This window comes from Alligator sinensis, unplaced genomic scaffold (assembly GCF_000455745.1).
Source record: "Alligator sinensis unplaced genomic scaffold, ASM45574v1 scaffold1192_1, whole genome shotgun sequence".
NCBI lineage: Eukaryota > Metazoa > Chordata > Crocodylia > Alligatoridae > Alligator > Alligator sinensis.
This window is the reverse complement of record NW_005842376.1, coordinates 748443-772011: the sequence shown is the minus strand read 5'-3', so window position 1 is coordinate 772011 and position 23569 is coordinate 748443. Positions and strand designations below refer to the sequence as shown.

Sequence of the window (23569 nt, the reverse complement as noted above, 5' to 3'; positions counted from 1 at the left end):
TGCTGAAGTCCATCTCTGGTGGCACCATGCTGACAGGGCTTCCCCTGCCTCCATCTCTCTTGGGAAACTCCTCTAAAAGAAGGTTCCACAAAGTGGAAGGAAAGGCTCCAGACAAACAGCTAATTCAGTCTCAGAATCAACCAATTTACTGCTGGTTACCCTGAGGAATGATGAGAGAAGACGAAAACAGTGAAGCCATTTCTGTCCTCTCCATTCTGTCTCTCCCCATTCATGGATCACCAACACAGGAAAAGTCCTTCGTGTGGTCCAGAGACGAGATGAAATCCTTCTTTGGCAATGCCTCGCATTGTCTTCCATGATTGTTTTATTTGTGTGGATCGACAGACTCTTCTGCAGACTCTACTGCAGACTCTACTGCACTAGAGTCTACTGCAGAGCAGTAGAGTACAGCAGACTCTACTGCAGACTCTACTGCAGTAGAGTCTACTGCAGCTTGGACATGTGTTTCCATGTGGGGTAGGTAGCACTGGATTCTTGATTTGGTCCGCAACACGGTGTTTCTGCTGTTCCATTTTTCTATCTCCTGTTGTTGTTGTTGTGAGGTTTCAGAGTACTGAGATCCTTGCAGCAGACTCTTCCTCTGTTTCGGGTGGTCCTGGGTGATAGTCTCTCATGAGCTGACATCAATACTGCATTTTTTTAAGTTGGCCTCGAGGATGTCTCTAAAGCACTTTCTCTGCCCTCTGCTTGAGCATATGCCTTGGCTGAGCTGGGAGAGAAAACTTGCGTCAGGAGTCTGGAGTCAGACATCCAGATGAAATATTGCCACAGAGGTGACACTTCCCCTTTCATGTTCTCGAGGGAATTATCTGGATTTAAGATATGTATATCCTGAAAAATGGTCTATGAAGGACTTTTAACTGCATGGTGCTACCAAATCCATATAAATATTTACATCTTTTCCTAAGTGCCAGATATATTACAGTAAAATTAAATCCTGAAGTTCTTTTTCATTTTCTCCTTATTTTGCACAGAAAAATGCTACTAATTTCAGTGGGTATCTCCCCAGCTGAGGACTGAACAAGTAGTTCAAGTAGTTCAATGAATTGGCCCTCAGAAAGCAGTTGACCATTCCACCCAAATGCAGTTTTTTCATATTCCTTACATTAAAGGGAAAATATTGTAACTAATCTACACTCATACATTTTCTTTTTGAAACCCAGGATTGCATGCCCTTCAAATACTTCTCAATCACAAGTCTTTAATTTTATCACTCCTAACATTCTTTCCTTCCTTCCTTGGGTTTTATTTGTAAATCTGTTTTAAATTACAGGGAGAAATCATTGCCACATGTGGGCTTCACAGACTAATGAAATCATGGCTGGACCAATAAGAAAACACTATAGCACCTAATGCTATGACAGACAAAAATATCTAAGTCCACCCTAACTTCTCCATCTACATTTCAGAGCTGATTTACTGAACCTTTTAATGGTTGCACTTTATTGCCACATTCAACCAAGAAATAAGTAAAAAGAAAGACAAGATGAAGTGAGGTAGGGTTTGCATAACAAAGCAATCATAAATTCTTTCAACATGTGGCTTCAAATGTTTCCATAAGTATTTTACAGTACTATTTTAAAAGACATTTTGATTTAATGTATTTCAGAGGACACATTCTTTTAATTCATGACTGTGCATTTCTACTTGTGATTCATTTCCTGACCAGATCACAATTTGTAACTGAGGTATGAAACACCCCATCTTTAGACCTTAGGGGAAGGAAGAATTACTGTTCCTATCTGCTCTTTTCTCCTACAGATAGTTATTTCAGATTAGACCAACCCTTGGTTGGAATGGTTTAGACAGGGATGTTTCTGCCTTGAACAGGGGGTTGGATTAGATGACTTCCTGAGGTCCTTACGAGGCCTATTTCTCTGTGATTCTAGGATCTTTTGCCATGTCCTTCTAATTCCATGCTTGTTTGTTCTTCTTCTTATTAATTATTGCTTGTATTATGATAGCTTTTGGGCTTTCCATTCATACCAACTGTTGTGCAAACAGAGAACAAATATAGTCGAAGTATAAACAAAAGGGACAACATATGAATACAGATTGGACAGCACAAGAAAACAATGAGAAATTGTAAGGCATGTCAGGTTGTTGTCTCTATGTGCCAACAGTGAAACCATTGTCAAATTTTTCATGGGTATCATGACAAAGGAGAGGTTTATAGAAGCACTTGAAGGAACCTTGTTCCTTAAACCATTCACTAATATAAAAACTGAAACTGATTTTTGAAATACTACACTAAAATATATATTTCTATATATAGATTTAAGGAAATATATATAAAAAAATATGGGGAAAGACATCAAGAGGATAAGTATACCTGTCACTAAGCCATCCTCATTCAAGCTTTTATACCATATTTTATCACAATCATCATTTTTCCTGATCAGATTTTTACACTCATGGTGGAATGTGCTTCATTTCAAGGAGATTTCATATGGATGAAAAGGTCTATCTACCTGGATCCAAATGCAGGATCGAGGCCTCAAATGTTAAACTCTCCCATCTCCCAGGCAGAGGCCGTGTTTCATGAGTCTGTAAAGCACCTTGGAAACTCTAACTACATTAGCACATCATAAATTACACAGTAAAGAAAAAAAAACATACATCAGAAACAACACTTAAGATTTTCAATGCAGAAGACTTGGTGGGTTAAGAGGGAAAAGAAAAGAAATTTGGGTGGCTTATAATAGCAAAAACAACCTCCAAATCAGCCACTTCCTGGCACTTAATGAGCAGATGAGTTAGAGACCTCCTTCAGATGGTCATTAACTGCCAGGAAATACTCTATCCATTGGCTGTTATTGCTTAAAACACCATTAGGATGCTGCTCTTCATTAGTCACGTTCACATCATATTAGTATGAACTCAATGTAAGAATGCAATGGAAAACGTTGGTTAGGGGAAATTAAAAAAGCTAATGCAAAAACAAAAACAGCATTACAATAAATAAATATTTCATTTGTACACAGAGCCACATCACTATCATAATCATCAAAATGTAGTACTGATGAAAACAGTTGAATGGGCAGCTGGCATTGTAAGGTTTTTCACAGTAATCTGCTTATGTGCCTCCATGGTGTCCCGAAGAGGCCATCTCAAGGGGTGAAAGGTTAGTCTCTGTGCTAAATAAATTCCTGACTTCCCTGCTGAGAATGCTAGCAAAGTATGTGATGGTTGTGATTAGGTTACCTGACCAATGTGGAGAAGACTGGGGCTAAAATTCCAATATCAAGAAATGCAGAAGTTTGATTTCATTATATACAACTTTTTAATAAATTCACAGAGGCAAAAATATTTGTGCTCTCCAAGCCATAATCTCCAGGCATGGATATCTGCAGTGATGTAGACCACAGATTTATTTATGTATATACACATATAGCTACTTGCAAAGAAAAATGTGAATAGTACCAGGAGAAAAGGTTTCTTTTACTCCAACTGTTTGCCTTGAAATCAAAAAATGTAAGCCAAAACTAAATAATTATTTCACAACTAATTTGATGAGGGAAACTCAGAAATTACAGAATGATTGAGTACCTCCTTTAAGAAAAAAATTATTTTATCCTCTCAAAATTCAGGAGTACGGTACATTCCCTGAACTTCAATAGCAGTGAATTTAAAAATAATAGGAGGAAACTATTTAAGAAAAAGAATTCAGTTTTGGAACTTATTGCCTCAAGATGTCACTGAGACCAAAGAAAAATGCAATTCAAGAAAAGGATTAGACCTTAATATGCATAAGTAAATTCATAAATAAATTAATAAAATAGGGCAGGGAGTTCAAAGTCCCCAGATCTGGACTGTGGGGCTTCTCACAGGCTAGATTCAGACTGCGAGGAGTTTTGCAGGATGGATTCAGACCCATCTCGAGCAGCAGCTAGTGTATTAATGATTATTTTTATATGCCCCCTTTTCACGAAAGGCTCAGGTAAGTAAAACAGTACAAGAACAAAATAACTGATAAAACAAGAGAGCAAGCTTACATATAAAAGCAATTAAAATAATAAAATAAAATAAAATGCAATCTCCTCCACAACTCCCTAACAACATCCCAGCTTAGCCTTGTTTGTTAAATGCCTGCCAGAGTAGAAAGGTCTTACACATCAGGAAAATGTCCAGGCTTGGGCTCTGGGACACCTAGAGGGGAAGGGAGTTCCAGAGCTGAGGAGTGACTCCCAAGAACAGCTTCCTGTGTATTTTGGCCAAATTAATTTGGCACATTGATGGTACTTGAAGAAAGCCATTCTTGGCTGATTTTAGGTATGATAGTACCCCCTCTCTAGTTGCTGAAACTTATGGCCACCCCTGAAAATATTATCTCATATTATACTAACATAGCATGTAAATGAATGAATAAATAAAGGGCTATTATATTACATTTTTTCATAATGATGTTGAATGTAATAACCCATGTTGTTTCCTGCCTCTCAACAGCCTCAGCAACCTTTGAAGATGAGGGGAGGGGGCAGGGTTAGAAAGATGTCCCTTGTAAATCACATTATTTGTGACGTTTCTTCAGCTTGTGCTACTGGACTAGGAAATCTGAGGCTATGTGAGGTAAATTAAATTCAAGAAACAATGAAAGAAATAGAGAAACTGAGTGAGAAGGTAGTCCTATTTAAAGAAGGAAAAAACCTGTCACCATAATGCCCTGCTGAATTCTTGGTTGGGGTCAATAAGTCTAGCATACATACAATAAGTCTAACATACTTTCTTATTCTTGAATGAGCGGCATTAATCCAGAGGAACTATACTTGACAATGGTAGCTAACCTTTCCTACATTTTGAGTTGGACACACAACTCCTTGAAATTAAATCATCCAACTCTACTATAGCCTTGGGAGTACAAACCCAACAACTGGCCTCTCTATTGAAATTATGTTTTGGTCAGATCTGTACTCCAAGAATGAATTAACTTAAAAAAAATGTGCATCCTGCCCAGATCATCATTTGCTACCACTAACTTCCACTTTAGGGAAAATCCTTAATTCTAATAGCAAGATCGCCAAACACATAAGTCTAATGTCAAGACCCACTCTACAAGTATGATTTGGTAAAGGGGTCCAAAGTCCTAGTACATTTTATGCTCTGCTTGTGAATTGGGCAGCTGCTGTTTATCTTGTATTGGTTCAAAGAGACACATTGAGCCCAAGCATCTGGTCCTGGAGAGGGAACAGGAACATGAGACTTAAGAGAACTGAGTAGGCATTAATTACGCAGACTTCTTTTTAAATAAAAAGTCTATTGTCCTCTATCCCGGTCAAACAGAAGGAACCTCAGTATGAATGTGGTAGTACACAGCACTACAACAGCGAACTATTAATCCCTCAGGCCACAAACCTGCATTGAGATCTAGTAGTTTGGACTCTTGTTTCTATGTGCAGCCTTATTAAAGTCAGAAGTACTCTGTATAGAGAGAATCCACTAAAAGATCTTGCTGCAATAGTGGGGCCTTACTCTCTTACTGTACTGGGAGATAAAACAGACCATCTTGAATAAATTTGATAGATTAGTAAAACGGTAGTCAACTGAAATCTTAGTTTGAAGAGATGGAAAATAGGACATAATAGGAAAAGAGAATGTCAACTATCTAAATGCAATCAGGATCATTACTCATTACTTTCAATGGAGATCCATACAGAGAAAAGGATACAACCACAGAGAACTGACATGGGATTGAGATCTAAATGTTTCTTTCTGATTACGCTGTAAAACAGACACTATAAAAACAGAGACACAGGCTGAATGCAGTGCAGCCACATTAATGCTACTTTTAGAGCTCTATCTTGAAATTTCCTGACATATTGTTTTTGTCTAGCCTTGAAGGATCATTAACACAAGATTGAGCTTTCTTATTTTTGCTAGTGTAGCTCCATGTTCCCTCTATCAAATGGCAGAGCTGGGCTAGTTTTTGTTTTGTTTTGTTTTTATACTGAATAGCACTTAGATTTTTAAAACTTGTCACAATATAAAAGACAAACATTGTAAGCACTGTGTGGCAGTGGCTATCTGTTCATTGTATCTGTATGCAGAGTATCTAGCTTAATAAGGTACTATAACCTGCCAGGTGCCTCTAGGCATTGCTGTGAAACAAGTAAAATACAATAATGACAGGTACAACCATCAATTTTAGGACACCTAGTTCCAAAATGGATTAAGCAGCAGCTAAAATAGAGCGTGAGGCATGAATTTGGTGGTCTTAGTCCAGTTCTCAGTCAGCAAAGTATCCATGTCACTTCCTCAAATGGAAAACATATCCACAGTCTCAATAAGGGGTCAAGAAGACTAAACTGTTCTCATGCTCAAAATATATTATCCAACAGATAAGGGTTAAGTCAAACAGCCACAGGCGTGGCAGGAATCCTGTGTTTCTTTTACAATATTTTAAGAGTCTTTATACCCATGATGCCCAAGAGCTTTATTAAAAAAATTAGAAACCAACAGATTACAATAAAACTAACAGATAATATAATACAACATCTCTTTCAAAGTGAGTTGGTCTCCTGCCTCTCCCTAAAGGTTATTCTGGATACGGATAGGAAAAAGCAAAACAGTCATCCTCAGCCTACAAACTGCGATAGCATATGACCGACTTTAGCACTGTAGAGAGATGTAATAGTCATGCTAGTCTGCAGTCAAGTGGAAAACAGGGTAGATTTGCACTTTATTGAATAATCAAAGTATGTGTGTGTATGTATGTATGTGTGTCTGTATACAGACATACCACCAAATCCACACACAGACACACACATACACACAGAGCACAAGATATTGCAAGCTGAAGCTCGCTTTATCAGGTGATATGTAGACAATGGGCTTGCAGGAACTGGAGTCCATTGGCTACCAGAATTAGTGGCATGCATCAATTTTAGGGAATTACTACTCAGCAATGATTAGTCAGTCATCTGCCAGATAACGAAACTTGGTTTGCAACGGCCTCATCAACTTTTCATTCAGTTTGGATAACGCCAGAAGCAGTTTTATAAACCAAATCAGAATGACAGCTACCTGATGACAACAGAAGTCTCCTATGGCACACAAGCTGAAAAATTACCCAGTTATCAAGTTCAAAAGTACTATCTTGATTTGCCAAGTTGCTACAAGCTGCAGAACATGTTTCACAGGCCAACAGAAGGCAATGCTGACTCAAAGCTTTGGCTGGCGATACCAGAACAGAGGAAAAACAGGTGGTTCACTAGGCAGCAATATGAAGTTCAGAAGCCTGCTTTGTGGTTTCCTTCATTGCCTCACTGGTATAAACAAGTCCCACTCATTTCATTTATCTTTCCTCCACGCCTCCCCTCAAAGTACTTAGCACAAGGCACAGCAGCTCCTTCATGCGAAGAGCCATGGGATATACACCACATATTTTAGTGTATGCAGGGATGAGAATAAAGGTTGATTTAGGTAACTGGATGAGTGCCATCCCAAAAGACAGTCAAAATAGAGATGGTCATGTTTGAGGGATAGCATAGTCCTATATCGCATGTTCATAGTTTGAGCTAAAAACAGACAGAGTTTAAATTCCTCCATCTAAATTCTTTAAAGGAATCTCTTAAAATATTAATTCACCTGTAGCACCTAGGCCTACCTGATCAACCTTACTTCTTTTACCAGATACGAGGCAGGCCCAGGATGAAAGGCTTTCTTGCTCTTTGATACTGATTTGGGTGACCAAAAAGTCTATTCAGAGTACTCCCTAGTTCAAGTGTTCACAAATGGTGAGTCAAGGTCCCCAAAAATCAAGAGACTGTCGCATAAGATATAACAACAGTAACAATGATATAGTTGAGGTGTTTATTATTATTTGCTATCTAATTTCTGAGCCCTGCTGATTTTTTTTTCGGCAACCATGAAAGTTAGAAACTTCCTTTTAACCCCCCCCACTGAGATTTTCACATAATCATATGGCTCCAGGAAAAGTCATATTTTAAGGCCCCATCTACAAATTATACTTAAGGCATGATTAACCAATTACATGGTCAATCAATTAATGGTGTGAAAAAAGACAAATAAGCTACAAAAGTTATTCCACAAAATATGTGGAATGACTTTGTAGCTTCTTTCGATTATGCCATTAATTGAACATATGGCCGGGGGCCCCTGCAGATGGCAGCCCTTTCAGTTGATCAGAGCGCCCAGCTGCAAGGGCCTATGTGCACCCCTGAGCCTGGGAGCTGCCACCTATGAGGACACCCCAAGCACCCCTGTGGCTGGGAGATCACATCTGCTCCTATCAGCTGAAGAGGCTCCCAGCTGCAGAGGTTTCCAATTCTACATGATCCAGGGCACCCCCTACACCTGTAATAAGGCACGATGGAATCTAATTTGCAATCGCACAATCACGCTTCCATGCATAGCAGGAAGCGCAATTGTTTGGATTGTGCATCAGATCCTATCATGCCTTTACCTGCACATCTAGAGGGGCCCTAAGAGTAATACCAAATATCACAACACTCACAATAAAATCATTGAAGTCAGCCATACAGACTTGATGTGGGAGGAAGTTAGAGAAAGTAATATTCTTCCTCTTAAGGAAGATGGAATTTGAAACTGAAAATTGAGTTAATTTTCAGCTTGTGGGTCAAGGGAGACTTCTACTGCAAGAATTAAAGCTTCCTCTTAAATGCATATTATTGTGACCCAATGAAACCATTGTAAAACACCCTTGGGAAACAAGAGGAGATTAGGTTTGTGAATTCAGAGACTTCTTTTCTTCTCTACTTTACAGAGAATTGGAGTAGGGACAGAAACTACTGGCATAAAGTCCAAATTTAGAACCTAACCCCCTCCTCAGGTGCCATGTACATTTCACCGGGACACAGAAACCTTCACATGTGATCACATCTGCTGTCCCTCTAATCCAGTATGCGTCTCTGGCATTGGCAATTTCAGTTTTATTATTTAGTTATATGTTTTCCCCTTCTGTAAACAGATTATAGTTTCATCTGGCAGTGAAAGTCAAAAATCCCCACAGATTTCTCTTGTTATTTTGGCAATATTTTGCAGTACTTCACACAGATGAAGTATATTTATACAAAGGTCAGAAGCAAAACATTTATGTACATGTTAAGTGGACCCTCAGCTGTGAATAGTGTTTCTACTGTATTACTCAGAGTGAGTTTTTGATTATACACGCCTCATGTCCAGCTGCACTTTCTGTCTTCATATACTCATGCTCATTGTTTCTGCATGACTGTTTTTTGTCAAAAATACAAGATTAGTGGATGAAGAGAAATCAGTAAATACCATACTTGGATTTATAACAAATTATTTCATACCATGTCTTACAAAATCTTATTTTTACAATTAATGTGAATTGGCTGAGATAAGATAGTTATGTGGTTTGAAAAATTATCAAAAAGGTAATTGAATGCTAATGCTTAATGATAACACATGGCAGTCAGGGGAGATAGCTACCAGGTTATTTGGGGATCAGTGTTAAATCTGGTCTTAAAATGTATTCAGTTAGGATCAGGAATAGTAAAAAAAACAGCGTGTTAATGCAGTTACTATTTTGGGAGGACTGCAAGCACCAGTCACAACAAAGGAATTATGCAAAGGGACTTAGATCAAAAACACAAGGAGAAAGCTGGGGAAAACAACATCTTGGAAAAATACCATCTATTACATCTGCAGGGAAAATAATCTGAAAAACTCATATGCACAATAAGGAAGAGACAAGAGGGAAGCAGAACAGCTGGATGAGTCAAATGAATGATAATGAACAGCAAAATAGATACAAGTTTCTAGTGCATTATGGCATCAAGGAAAACCAGTGCAACTTGAGGTTCCATATCCACGAGAATCACCTAGTGACGATGACATTTTTTCCTTCCCAGTACCAATGACATGCTTATACCCAGGATACTGTTTCACATCAGTACAGAGAGACTAACAGATTTGAAGACACTCAAAGAAGAACAAAAATATGAGTGGCAGATGGAGGGGCTGAGTTAGGGGTAAAGATTAAGGGACTTATGTGTTTATAGGCACCTATTGTGTGGGAGGGATAGAATATGAAGACTGACAACATTTGATGATAACACAAATCTACAAATATTCGATGGAAGAAATATATTACCAGCAGTCAAAATATTTGGTGTTTTCCCTAAAGCCCTGCCCCCTGGAATTTTGATTCTGTAAGAATCTGAGTTTTCATTAAAAAATTCAGATTTCTAACTTCTTAAGTTTTGAAAAAAAATGTTAAACATACAACTCAAGAATACCCTCAGGAGGAAGATGCAAGGTGAATAACAAGACCTCAAATTATGTATTATAATTTTTATAATTTATTACTTTAATCTCACATCTTTTTTTTTAAGATCTACCTCTTGATTTGTAGCTGCTGATACTGGTATTTATCATCTTAAGCAGGCATAGAAATTAGAAATAATGGGGTAAAATACTAAATTGAAAAAATTAGGCAATTTTAGGACAATGAGGTGCACTAATATGTGAAATACTATTTTAAGGGAAGTAATGTAAGGGCCTTGTTGCATGGTAATTTTGGGCAACTCCTGAAGTACTTTCACCTCTAGATTGTCTTTATATTAATACCTGAAACAAGTTTTAAGTATTCCTTAGGCAGCTCAAAGTTATGCCTCTCCAGGACGGGATTATCTCTGATCCGTATTAACCAGCTCGTGTTACACTAAGGCACTCTAGGCTACACCTTAGTGTAAAAACTTCCCCCCACCTACCCTCCCACTGGCCCCGATGGAGACCACTGCCCTCCTCCCCCTCCCAGCACCCCAGATTCCTGCTCTCTGAAACCTCAGCCCCTCCCTCCCTGCTTATTGTGGCTGCCCGCACTGTCTGTTCTAGGGAGCAGGACGGGAAGGATTAACTTGCCTGTCTGGCCACCACTGTTGTTGCCACTGCTCTATGCCATCAACCAGGGTGCCACCACATTGAAAAAAAAACTTTTAGAGCAGTGTCGTAAATCTAAAAAGGTTGCAAACCACTGGTCTACCTAGTTAGCTATCCTGCTTCTTCTTACGGGGGCCCAGACTAGATGCTTCAGAGGAAAATGCAAACCCAGACAGCATGTCAGTGAGCTGTGGGATAATCTCTCCCCATCCTAGGTCTTTTCCTGACTTCTAATAGTTAGAGACTGACTTAAGTGCTGAAGCATGAAGTTTAATATCCTTGAAAAAAGACATGTAGCAATAACCATAACAATTCTGAATATTACCTTGTCATCCCTGTCAAAGGTCCAAACCCTTTGGGAATCTCATTAAGATCTTGGCATCAACAACTTCTTGGGGCAATGACTTTCCTTGCCTAATTAGGCATCATGCATGTTGTTTTAATTTTTAAATTTTGTTCTGAATCTGCCACTGTTCAGTTTCCAGGAATGTTCTCTTGCTCTTCTGTTCCAATACTGGGAGAATCAAAGTTCCTAATCTCCCATCTCTACCCTACTCCCTTTTGCAATCAAGAGTTTACCCACCTTTGATAATTTCATACATGCTAAGCCATGAAGACTTGAAAAACTGATTTCAGTCTTAACGGCTGTGAATGGTGAGATGCCCAGAATGACTTTCCAACATCAGCTCCAGGTGGTTTCCAGTGGGGGATAACCACTAAGTGACAGATGCCACTTCTCCACTGCAAGAAGAGAATATCTGTAGCTCAGAGACCACCTCCATGTTTACAATGTAGCTTAACTTGTATGAAATTTGCTTTTAAGATGAATATATTTCAGATTTAGATTGTTTTTCCTCCATTCTACTCATTAAGGGATACTCCCTCCAGTTGGACTTGCTCTTGCATCAAAATATAGAGGTTTTGGCAGCCAGTCAGTTTATAGTCCATCCAACATTTTGAATGTACCACCAGATGCAGGACCTACAAGTTGTCTTCTTTGTGATCACTCTTTTACTTCCACAAGTACTTATGAGCTGATTTGTAAATGCAGCACTGAGATTTGGCTGGAAGACAGGATATCTTAGACTGTCCAATTGATTTTACTCTCTTAAAAATGAGTGGAGGTTATGGAAATGTTTATCATTCCTTCAAATTCTGTCCATATACTTAGGAGCACTAACACTTCCAACTTTGAAAGTCAAAATCCTTTGCAAAGCAGTGGCTGTACATACATTCCCCCAACATAAAACTTACGGCTTCTTTTTCTTTTCTTTTCCTTCTTTCTTTTCTTCCAAGAATTTAAATTTAAGACTTTAAAATGTTACAAAATATAACAATTAAAAAGATGGTATAGCTTCCTTATGTCTTTGTTTAGAACCATTTCATCATGCAACCTGGCCCATTCAGTCCTTTTTATACACTTGGCTTTCATTGAAAATCTACTCCTCCATGAAGTCAAATTTCAAACATGTGGTGAGTTCAAGCACTGTAGCTGGTTCATATAAAATGTGTCTTAAAGATGTGGTTACATGCAGAATGACTGTCCAGCTCTGCTGGACAGCCATGTCTGAAATCCTGCTCCAACTGCAAAGCACTTTTGTTCAGTCTTTACATGATTAAGAGAGTCTTTATCAATTGTCAAATTACACTTAAGACATCATAGTGCCCATGTTCCCTCTACCTAGCCAACTGGCCTCTGATGATACAATGGACCAGATTTTATTTTGCCTATTAAGTGTCTATGTATGATCCTATTTTACTCTGTTCCAGCCCCTGAAAAACAGTTAACACAAAAAGTAGATGGACCTTCCTCCTGTTCATTGCTTTTTGTCACTTAGTCTTAAGGCTAAGGTAATGACATGTTATAAGAATAAGTACGCTGACATTTTTTCAGAGACTTGAACAGTGGAATAGGATCACCCTTTGGTACCTCAAAAATGGTGTGTGATCTGTCACAGTCTTCTCAGCCTGATGAAGGGTTTTTAAACCCAAAAGCTTGCTACACATTTTTTCCAACTATTTAAGTTAGTCTAATAAAAGATATCAGATTCACCCAAAGAACCTTGTCTATCTACAGTCTCCTCAAGGAATCCAGTCAGAGCTCTTCTAATGTCCTACCTCAAAGTCCAGATCTGAAAAATGGGTTATTTTTATAAGACAAGCTCACAAACATTCATCCATTCTTGTACCACATCTCTGATGCAGTGTTCTCTAATATACATATATCTGCTCTATCTTCTGCTTTTTCAGTTGCACGGTCCTAATGTAAATTTGCTGTAGCACTAGGCAGGGGTGTAGAGTGCCACATATGTGTTTATCTTCACAGTCATTTATTTATAAAAATGAGTTAAATATATTTGCATTGATGGATGTCAAGTGGGATATTTTATCCCAGCCCTGTAGTTTGGTATGTCATTCCCAGTGTAAAAAGGCGATACTTGCATACTGAATGAGAAAAAGAGACACCCCCTTCAATTAGATGTTCTATCTCAGGTTGTCATTAGCTTCCTTAGGCAAGATCAGTGATGCTAAGATTTTGGACAACTGGGATATGCATTTTTCACAATTTTGAGTAATATAGCTGCTTCTTTTCATGTTTACTGAATTCATAGGGGAATGTGGATGTTAAAGTACAGACATTCTTTGGGGGGGTGCCAACTTCTCAAGATAAGAAACATTATATAATAAATATGTTTATAGAAGACAAACCTATAAGGTGTTTACAGTGAATGCCCTTTCGGTAACCTTCTGCATCTTTTGCAAAGTCAAAGCCACTCCCTATGAGCCCATTCTTTCACTTACAATACCACTGATGATCACTGATTAAAGTCTACAGAACAGGGGTCAGCAATGTTTTCTGCCAGCAGGCTGGAATGAACCAGCTTGGAGTGAGGCAGGCTGGTATTAAGACCTAGACATTGCCACTGCTTCTCTCCACTGCCTGGCCGTGGTGTGGTGCAGGCAAAGGGGACCCTCTGCCCAAGCCCCCACCACCCAGCTGTGCTGCAAACAAAACCCTCTGCCACCAAATGCTGCCGAAGCCATGTCTCAGCAGGCTGGATCCAAAGGCTCCATGGATCAGAATCAGCTGGCCATGGATTGCGGATCCTTGCTTTAGAAAGTCCACATTATGTTGCTGCATGGACATTTGCTGTGGCCTAAGAGCAGCCTTCTGAGAAAAAAAGAGAAGGGCTGGTGCCAAATTATAATTGTATGCCAGAAAAATTAACTTGCTTCTGCTTAATTCTCCAAGCATGACAGATCACATTTTATAGGCACAGAACCTATTATAAAATAAACAAAAATGACAAGAAAAAATGCAACAAAAATGTTTATGCCTTGCTAAGCGTTCCTGAAGGTATTTATTTTTTCCCCCTTCTCTTCATTTTTAATGTCTGAAGCTACAGATGGAACCTGTTACTTCATACTTCCTTAGCTAGGAAACAACCACTTATACACACTGCTATTAGAAGCCTATATAGCTTTTGTAAGGTGAAAGTACTGACTTTCTAAAAGAGATATTCAAGGCAAACTGTTACTGTTATATGTGACGACTGTTTGTCTCCACTTAAAATTACTTGGTGCCAGATTGTAACGAATGCTTAACGTCAAGTACTGAAAGTAGTAAAGCGCCCTATGAAATTTACAGTCTACAGGCCGTGTTCCACTCCTAGCGCCCTATGAAATTTACAGTCTACGGCCGTGTTATCCACTGAAGCCTGGATAATTAGGTATGGGCAGTCATATAGAGCCCTATAAGAAAGGAGAGTAAATTCAGACTTGATGTAGTGGTAAGGAGGGAGGCAGCCCAAAGATTTAGTCCATGTTTTTGTGCTTCCTGCAGCAAAGATTCACCAAATCCAACAGCTAATTGAAATCTTGTCAACAATCTCGTGAGAGCTGCAGTTTGAACTGGCATCGAGACTGAACTCCCCTTGGATGTATAAAGAAAATATGTAATTACTTCTGAAAAGAGAGAACTTTTCTGTGGTTTAGTTTCTATATGGAAACTGTCAATGTCATAAAAAGTAGAATCTGGAGGCAGAATGGAGAGGCCAAAGTTCGACTTAGAAAGGGAGGGGATGGGCTCACTAGCTCCATGTGTGGGCAACGGGAACCAGATTAGCAAGCTGTGCAGTTTGTTTTTCCTTCGTAACCTTCTCTGATTAAAAGATCATGGTGGTTCACTGCAAAGACAAAAGCTTAGTCTTCCTTGACAAGCCACATTCCTATAGACCACAAAGGCATGTTCTCTCTTCCCAGAAAACATTATATATGAAGATACTGGCTTCATGTGCTACTAGATCAGTAGGTAACCAACGTATAAAGCAGTCAATTAAAATGACTTGTATTAAATATAAGATTTATAAATGAGGATAAAGGAGAAACCCACTTACTCGAAGTCCAAAACCCTCTTCATTTGGAACAGCTACCAACACTGAACTACTATTTTGTTTAAATATATGATTTCACAATGGAAGTTAAAACAGCACATAAGAGTATTTTGTTGGTTACTTGGCATTCCTTCCATAAGGTATACTGTCAACTTAAAAATAAAGCTTAGGGAATAGACATGTCACTATCCTAATATTAGACCCTGTCCGCATAATACCAGCCAGTTAGTAGGTGCTCTGACACCATTTCTTATCCGATCATTGTGATGGGCTTTTTGCTCTTCTCTGGGGTTTTTTAATGTAGCTTAATTACAGAGCTTTTGTTGTGGTTTTATGTTATTTCCATTATTAGGAATTACAAGGATACGCTAAGGAAAAATCGTGCTTGGCAGATTTGTCAAAAGGAATTTCTGGTTTCAAAATCTACAAATCTAATTGGAATAAAAACGAACATGAATCTTTGTTGCATATAATACAGTGAAGTATCAGGTGTGTGAAAAAGACCTATGAATATTTTCCAGGACTGATTTTTCTGTAACTTGGGGTACCGTGCTAACGTATCTGTACAGGTGTGAAATGCTGCCACTCTCAGAAAAGCATTATATGAATTTATCCCAGGTTTAAAATGATCACATAAGAGGCAAGGCAATGGAAATATGGCCTTCTTCATGCAGTTATTTTTTTGCCATCATACATTATAAAAGATAAGTATGAATAGAGCTGCACTTGAGTTGGTTCAGGGAATATGGGAATTTCCTTTACCTACTGCACCAATAAACAAGCAGAAGAGGCCTGAAGCATAACGACTTCCAAAGGCACAAAGTCTCTTGCATGCAAAAGCATGGTTGCAAGAGCACTGTGTGCAGAAGTGGAATTTGCTACACTGCAGCACTATGAATAGATGTAGTCATGGCTCCAGCTAGACTCACTCACGCTGGACCCAAGTCCCCAACACCTGGTACCCATGGTAATCATTGACTCGTGTGCAAAGCAGGTATGAAATACTGCCATTCAAGTTTCACATGTTTTGTATCTCCCTTCTTACAGATATAAATGACTACATAAAGTACAAAGGAGAATATAGTTGGACCTCTGGGCTCCCCAGTGTTGCCAGAACCACACTGTGGCCTTCTCACCACACCTCTTGTACACCCTAGCACTAGAAGCCTGCCTCACTTCACACAGAGTGAACTGACTGAAGAGATGAGCTTCTTCTACTTTATCCTGTACTCCTGCAACTGCGGGACAGGGGGACGGCTGTCTCAGCCTTCTATGAAAACCAGTGTGCATGCTATCTGGATTCCAAATGCAAAACCACCAGGAAAGGATGACTTATTAGCAGGAAGGGCACAAAAGCAGCATAAAGTTCAGTTCAAACCATGTCCTCTGACCTTGCTCATCCTAGGTTTCCTCCCTCCAGACTGATCAGCTCACTGCCTAGATCCTGTCTCCAGCGGTGATGCCCAGTGGGTCTGCAGGATGCATTTTAACCCTTTTCTAGCCGGACTGACCCCTGCTTATAGTCAGACAAACAATTCCAGCCAAATGAAAAGATATTATTTAACTCTGAATATATACTGACGGGTCTGAATCAACAACCCTTACAGTGGGTAGTTTTGTTCAGGTGAGTAATTACAGAGATTTAAATGGACTACTTGTGGGTAAAGGTGGCACAACACATTCTACATAAAGCCATTTTAACAGGTGCTAAACCATATTTTTCCCCAGGCTAAGGCACGTGCTCTCTAACACAGAGAATTCGGTGGAGAATTCTGTCACACATGATTTATAGTGCAATACATAAGGGAACAACTTGTAATAATATACCACATTTAAAAGAAACATACCTTACCAATTAGAAATGACAAGATGGAACAATTGCCACATACCCTTAACCTTCAAAGAATGTTTATAAAATGTAGTGGATCTCTCCTTTTAAAACCTAAGTGAACTGATAAAACAGTTGATGTTTAAACTTGTCTGCAAATGTCTGAAACATAGATAATACATAAAAAGTATGTAGACTCCAGCTATGCCAATGACCTCGAAGAGTTTACCTTTATACCCAGTGCCTCTCCTGAAATGACAGATATAGTCACACCATTTTTGGTAGGCTTTGGTATCTCTTCATTTTTCAGTTCTTGGTATTGGGGTTCCACCATTTTCTCTGAACTTCTCAAATTGACCCAAAGTTGCAGGCCATGCGCTGGCTGCTCTGAGCAGGGCATCTCTGCGTGCAGAATACCCCGCCCCGCTGTCATCCACTAAAACAGAAGAAGTAGAAGGAACAGAATACAAAGGGTCACAACACATCCATTGAATTAAAAAACCTGGAGTGAAGGAATTTTTTTTTACCCAGGACTAGTCAACATGGTTGAAACTTCTGTCTGAATCAAACACAGATTAGATAAATAACAATCATGGTGCTTATCTGTTGATTTTAAATGTTGAAATGCTGAGTTGAAAAAGTAGCACTTGTTTGTTAATTTATTTGAACAGCACAAGAAAGCACTGTTTATATGTAGATAAGTTTTAAATAACTCAAATATAAAAGTTCCCAGTAAAACATAGCATGCCAGGAATTTATCTGGAATGTAAACATGCTAAATGTGTGTGGGGGGGAAAGTACAGTGTTGTGGCTGAGTTTAGCAACCAGTTAAAATGTTTAACATAACAAAAAAAAAAAAAGTTGTGTTTTGTTTTGTTTTTCTGAATTGCAGGATAATCACAAATTCAAAAGAAGAAAGGTAGAAGTAGCCTTGTAGGATTAAAATGTCACCTACACTTCTCTGCCCATTTTCCCATACCTGTAAATCTCCTGGGTTCAGTTTACCAGCATGTCCACAGAAATCTTCATGGGCCATGGACCCACCCTCCAACAGATAAGTTACCTTTGGAGAACAGGGAAGGAAGATTAGTTGAATACACAGTCTCACTTTAAAACAGTAACAAAACAGATCAATAATGCTTTTTTACAAAGGGCTACAATAGAATGTGCCCAGTACACTGCAGCAGAACACAGCGGAACAGGCAAATTCCCAACATCAATTCATAATGTTTCTCAACCTATGATATAAAAATTACACATGTTGAAAAATATTAAGGCTTTAGGAGAAACATTAGTCTGACACCAATATTAACGCTCTTTTGTTCCCATTGGGTGTGTCTACATGTGCATTAGTCTACTGTTTACTTGACCATGGTGTAAACACTCCCAGGCAGGCGCCCACACACGCAGGGAAGCGGAAGCAGATCTGCTGCTAAATGGTAGCAAACTGCTCCTGCTTCCTGGGGCCCTGCAATGGCCCCCTACTACCATGGGGGGAACCCTAGGCTTCCCCTGTATGTTAGCAAGGGCTAGCAGGGAGCACCTGCCCAGGAGATGGCTGTCCCTGGTTAAGGCTGAGACATCGCTCCCTGTCCCTGGGGGGCTGCCACTGGCAGGGGAAGGACAATGTACCCCTGCCCTGGCAGCAGGGAACTCCTGGCCCTAGTTCCCTAGTTGGGGGTAGGAAACTTGGAAAGACCTGCCAGTGGGACAACTAGCAGTGGTCCTCAGCTGGGCAGGAATTGCACGTAATTACAGAGCTAGGCAGGAAACAGGATCCCCATTCCCCACCAGCAGGGAGCTCCCAGCGCCAGCTCCATGACCAGGGGTTGGCATTAAGAGATAAGGATCTCCCAGCGCTGGCCTCCTGGTTGCAGAGCACCCTGCCTGGGAGATAAGGATCTCTCAGACCCCAATTCCCCATTGTGATCTCAGAGCGGGGGGCTTGGAGCTCCCTGCTGCTGGGGCAGGGGAACATGGTCCCCACCCAGGCTCTTGTGGTGGAGCCCACCACAGCAGCATACAGCTCCTGGAGGGAGGGAGCAACCTCCCACCTCCTGTTGGCCGGCTGACTGGGATCAGATTTGCTCCCAGTCAGGCATCTACATGAGCGCTACTGCACCGTTATTAATCACAAGAAAATTTGCTACTTGCATTTGCAGGTAGCAATTTACTTGCAATTAGTGAAGTTTACTGCAGAGTAACCAAGTGCATATGTAGATGCACACACTTACTGTGCAGTAAACTACTTTACTGTGCAGTAAAGCATCTAATGGAGATGCACCAGTCTTTCCTGTTTTCCTTCTCTTTACTGTCTTTTCTCACCTTCTTTTCCTTTTTTCCCTCCTTTCTTTTTTCATCATGCATTCCTCTTTTGTCTTGTTTTTCATTGGAAATTGCAATATAATAACCAAGGCTCTGGCTCCTGTATGGCAGATGATAGAACGAGGTGCAATGGCCTCAGACTGCAGCAAGGGAAATTCAGGTTGGATATGAGGAAAAACTTTCTAGGAGGGTAGTGAAGCACAGGAGCTGATTACCCAGAGAGTTGTGGAATTTCCATCCTTAGAGTTTTTCAAGACCCAGCTAGATAAAGGTTTGGCTGTGATGCTATAGTGGGGGATAGTTCTGCTTTGAGCAGGGGGTCAGACTAGATGACCTCCTGAGGTCCCTTCCAATCCTCATTTTCTATGATTCAGTCACAAAACTTGGTAAATTGTACACCCAATGATAGGCATGTTTGGCAACATGCTTGTAAGAAATCCATTTAATGAAAGAGATCCATTACAGGAGGTGGTGACCCAGTACCGGACAATGGTATAAGTGCTTTAGCTTGGCTCTGTGAATATGGCAAGACTGTACAGGAAAGCTGGGTGAATCAGCCATTGTAGAATTTCCTAGTTAGTCCTATAACAACCACCATGTTGGGTGGAGACTCACCATGAGCACGATGAGGTGAGTATTTATGGCTTAAATACCTTTGTGCTCCAGCTATTCTTAGCTGCTTTTAGAATGAGGCCACGGGCAATAATAGCTGAGCACAAGTTACTGCCTTCTTGCACTTACTGGGCGTATCTACATGAGATGCTTTACTGATTAGTAAGCATCTGCATCTACATGTGCAGATGCTTACTGTGCAGTAATTGGCTCTACTAGTGAGTAATGCTGCTACCTGCAAATCCAAGTAGCGAATTTACTCAAGATTACTTACTGTGCCGTAGCTCATATGTTGTAGATGCCTGACCAAGAGCAAATGTGCTCCTGGTCAGCCAGGCAACAGGGGGCAGGAGATTGCTTCCTGCACCCCAGGAGCTGCCAGCTACCAAGGTGGGCTCCACCACCAGAGCCTGGGTGCGGACAATGTCCTCCTGCCCTGGCAGCAGGGAATTCCCAGCCCCCACCCTGCAATTGCAGGGCTGGGTCTGGGAGATCCTTATTTCCCAGCCTGTGCCCCACAGTCACGGGGCCAGTGCTGGGAGATTCTTCTCTCCCAGTGCTGGACCCACAACTGCAAAGCTAGCACTAGGAGAAAAGGATCTCCAAACCTGGGTCCCCTGACTGTAAAGCAGGAGCTGGAAGCTCCCTGCTGCCAGGGCAGGGGGACTTTGGCCCTGCTCAGGCTCTGGTGGTGGAGCCTGCTCTGCAAGCAAGCAGCTCCCAGGGGCAGGGAATAATGTCCCAGCCCCTGCCAGAAGACAGCTGTCTCTTGGCAAAGCACCGAGGGGGAGCCTAAAGCTACCTCTGGCTGCTGCAGGGGTCCATTGCAGAGCAGGTGCAGTCTGCTGCTAGAAGCATAAAATCTATTCCTGTGTCCTGCGTGTGTAGATGAAACAAGGGCCCTAAATTGAAGCAGTGTATTTTTAAAAAAACCGCTTCAGTTTAGAACTGATTAAACCCCATGTAGTGCACACACCCTGCTGACTTACCTGCCTCTCTGGTGGGGAGGGGAAGGTGAGCTGCCAGCAGGCAGAGCGGTCCCTGGGCTGCAGGTGGGGGTGGTGCTTCCCTCTGTGGGAGCTGCCCCACCCCCAGGCAGCACCCACCACCAGGCACCCGGCTTGGGCAGTCCCGGGGGACACCGCGGCCATGGAGGGACACACCAGGCCCCCGTGCAGCTCAGGCAGGCTGGCAGGCTCCAAGGGCTGGGGGGTGGGAGTGGTAAGATCAAGCTCACCACTTTTCTTGGGCAGAGCCTGCTTTCCCGGGCTGCTGTCAGGCTGCCTGTAGGGCTTCCTGCAGAGCTGTGGAGCTGCACAGAGGCTGGCTGTAGGGGCACCAAACTAAAACTCCTTGAAGGAGTTTCAATTTGCTGTGCCCCACTTAATTTAAGGCACATTCCACCACCAAAGTTCCTACAGTGCCTGGAATTAACACACAACATGCCGCTGAGGCATACAAACACTGACACCATTAAAGCGGTACAAAAGCATTTAGCCTGCTTTAAAGTGTCGTGCACATATGCCTCTCGTTTCGTCTACACACAGCCATAGACCCATACCTGGGAGAGTTTGCTTTCTGGTAGTTTATTCAAGAAGATTATATTAACGTACGGATGTGCCCACTGTTGCCAACCTCAAGAACTGGGTTAATGCAAAGTAAGTGCTAGCATGTGGATGTTGCAGAGGTGATTCGCAGCCATTTTTGCCGCATCCTTGAGTACAAAGACAGTTGCAGCTCAAATGGAGGAAAACAAAGTCAAAATCACTTAAGGATAATAGGCAATAATGCCAAGACTGGAAAAAGCAAGGAGTAAAATTGCATGTGGGGAAAAAATAAGACAAAACATAACACAACATATTTAGGCTTCCAGACTAAATAGTTTGTTAAAAAAAACATGATCTTCCACATTGGGCATCAACACAGACAGGCAGCTAGTATCAAAGAGGCCCTTCTCCTTTACTTCAAACCAAAATCTAGTACTGCCAATCTTAAGTATTCAGAAATGAAGAGGAAGACCTCCAAAACTCATGAAATTTTTAAACATATATATTTTAAAAGGCTGTCTCCTGCATTTTGAGTCTTTCTATGAAGCTTCCTGGCTCCAAAACATGTGATCATTTCAGGTTCATAATTCAAAATTAAAACATTGTGGTAAACATAGACCTCCCTGATAGCTTCTTGGGACAGAACGCACTTTCCTAATGGAGTAAGGAAGCATCTACTCCCTCATCTCCATCCCTCCCCTTATTAATATGCTTTGCACCAGTGTCAGACTCATTTAAATGGGAAGGCAGACTGTCTTTACATGCAGGGATGAAAGGAAAATGGCAAGCATATTTGGTTTCAGCTATAGTGGAGACATGGTGGTCATCCTAAATAAGGAAAAAACCAAAAGAAGGAAAGCAGGAATAGGAAATCCAACCCTCCAAATATCACAGGACTGCTGGCAACACTTAACTCAGAAGGGTAATAGGCAGCAGCAATCTGTGGTGATGTGCCTACTCAAGCTACAGTGGAAACCCAGGGAGCTGCACTGAGAGAGATAGATAGATAGATAGATAGATAGATAGATAGATAGGAGTTACAGGAAGATGGAGGAAAGCAAGACAGACTTCTCTGATATGAAGGAAACTATTTCCAGGCAAACCCTAGATCTTACAGGAATTTAACCACCTAGCCAAATAGCATCCTCGACTGCACATGCATTCATTTTGTTTATGTTTTAGAGGACTATTAAACTACCTTGATACAGCATGATATGCAATCATGATGTGCTTCATGATTTGCATAAAAGGACAGCAGAAAAATCTAATTTTTAAAGTGAACAAATCCATCTTTAGGCACTGTACCAACACTAACATTCCTCCTAATCTAATGTGCATGATAACTGTAAACCCTATCTTTTTTTCAAATAACCTCAAGCCTAATGACTTATTCTGCATATATTACTAATTTCTTAAGTGTCCAATTCAAAAACAGGAACATTGCTAACATTTCTACATCTCTAGAGCGAAATTCTTGTGGTTTATGATATTTGTACTGTATTATGCATCTGCTGAATTGCACGTTTTTAAGAGATTTGTGTATTATGTTATATGCACCCTCAGTAATTTCCTGGTAATCCTCCTTATATTTTACAAACACTTTCACCTTGCAGATCAGGAATACATGCACATTCATCTTGCAGGCTCCACCCTGCACAGAAGGGACTGAGTAGGAAAGAAAGGTGGAGGTGCAGCTCTCTTGGAGGCTGACCCTGGCTCCAAAGAAAAGCAGCTTGAAATCCTCTGGGTCAAACTATGGGGTGAGGTGGGTGTGGTGAGAGAGACAAAACTATAGGTTTATACTACAGACCACCTGAGTCAAACCAGGGGGATGAGCTTGATCTGGAATTCTCATGAGAACTGGCAAAGGCTGCATGCACAGGACATGGTCATCATGGGTGACTTCAATTACCCAGACATCTCTTGGGAGGAACACTCGGCTAAGTCGGATAAGTCAC

The 23569-nt window shown here is 40.8% G+C and overlaps 1 protein-coding gene across 4 annotated transcripts in view; it reads right to left on the bottom strand.

Moving 5' to 3' along the window:
• The window catches only part of LOC102367790 (pirin), a 145119-nt gene that overhangs the window by 84846 nt on the left and 36704 nt on the right, over positions 1 to 23569 (bottom strand). For all 4 annotated transcript variants that reach the window (XM_025210855.1, XM_025210856.1, XM_006029397.3 and 1 more), the window contains exons 4-5: positions 18107 to 18190; positions 17357 to 17563 (exon numbers count right to left, since the gene is read on the bottom strand). In XM_025210855.1, the coding sequence (XP_025066640.1) occupies positions 17357 to 17563; positions 18107 to 18190 (291 nt within the window). The remainder of the gene's footprint in view (positions 1 to 17356; positions 17564 to 18106; positions 18191 to 23569) is intronic.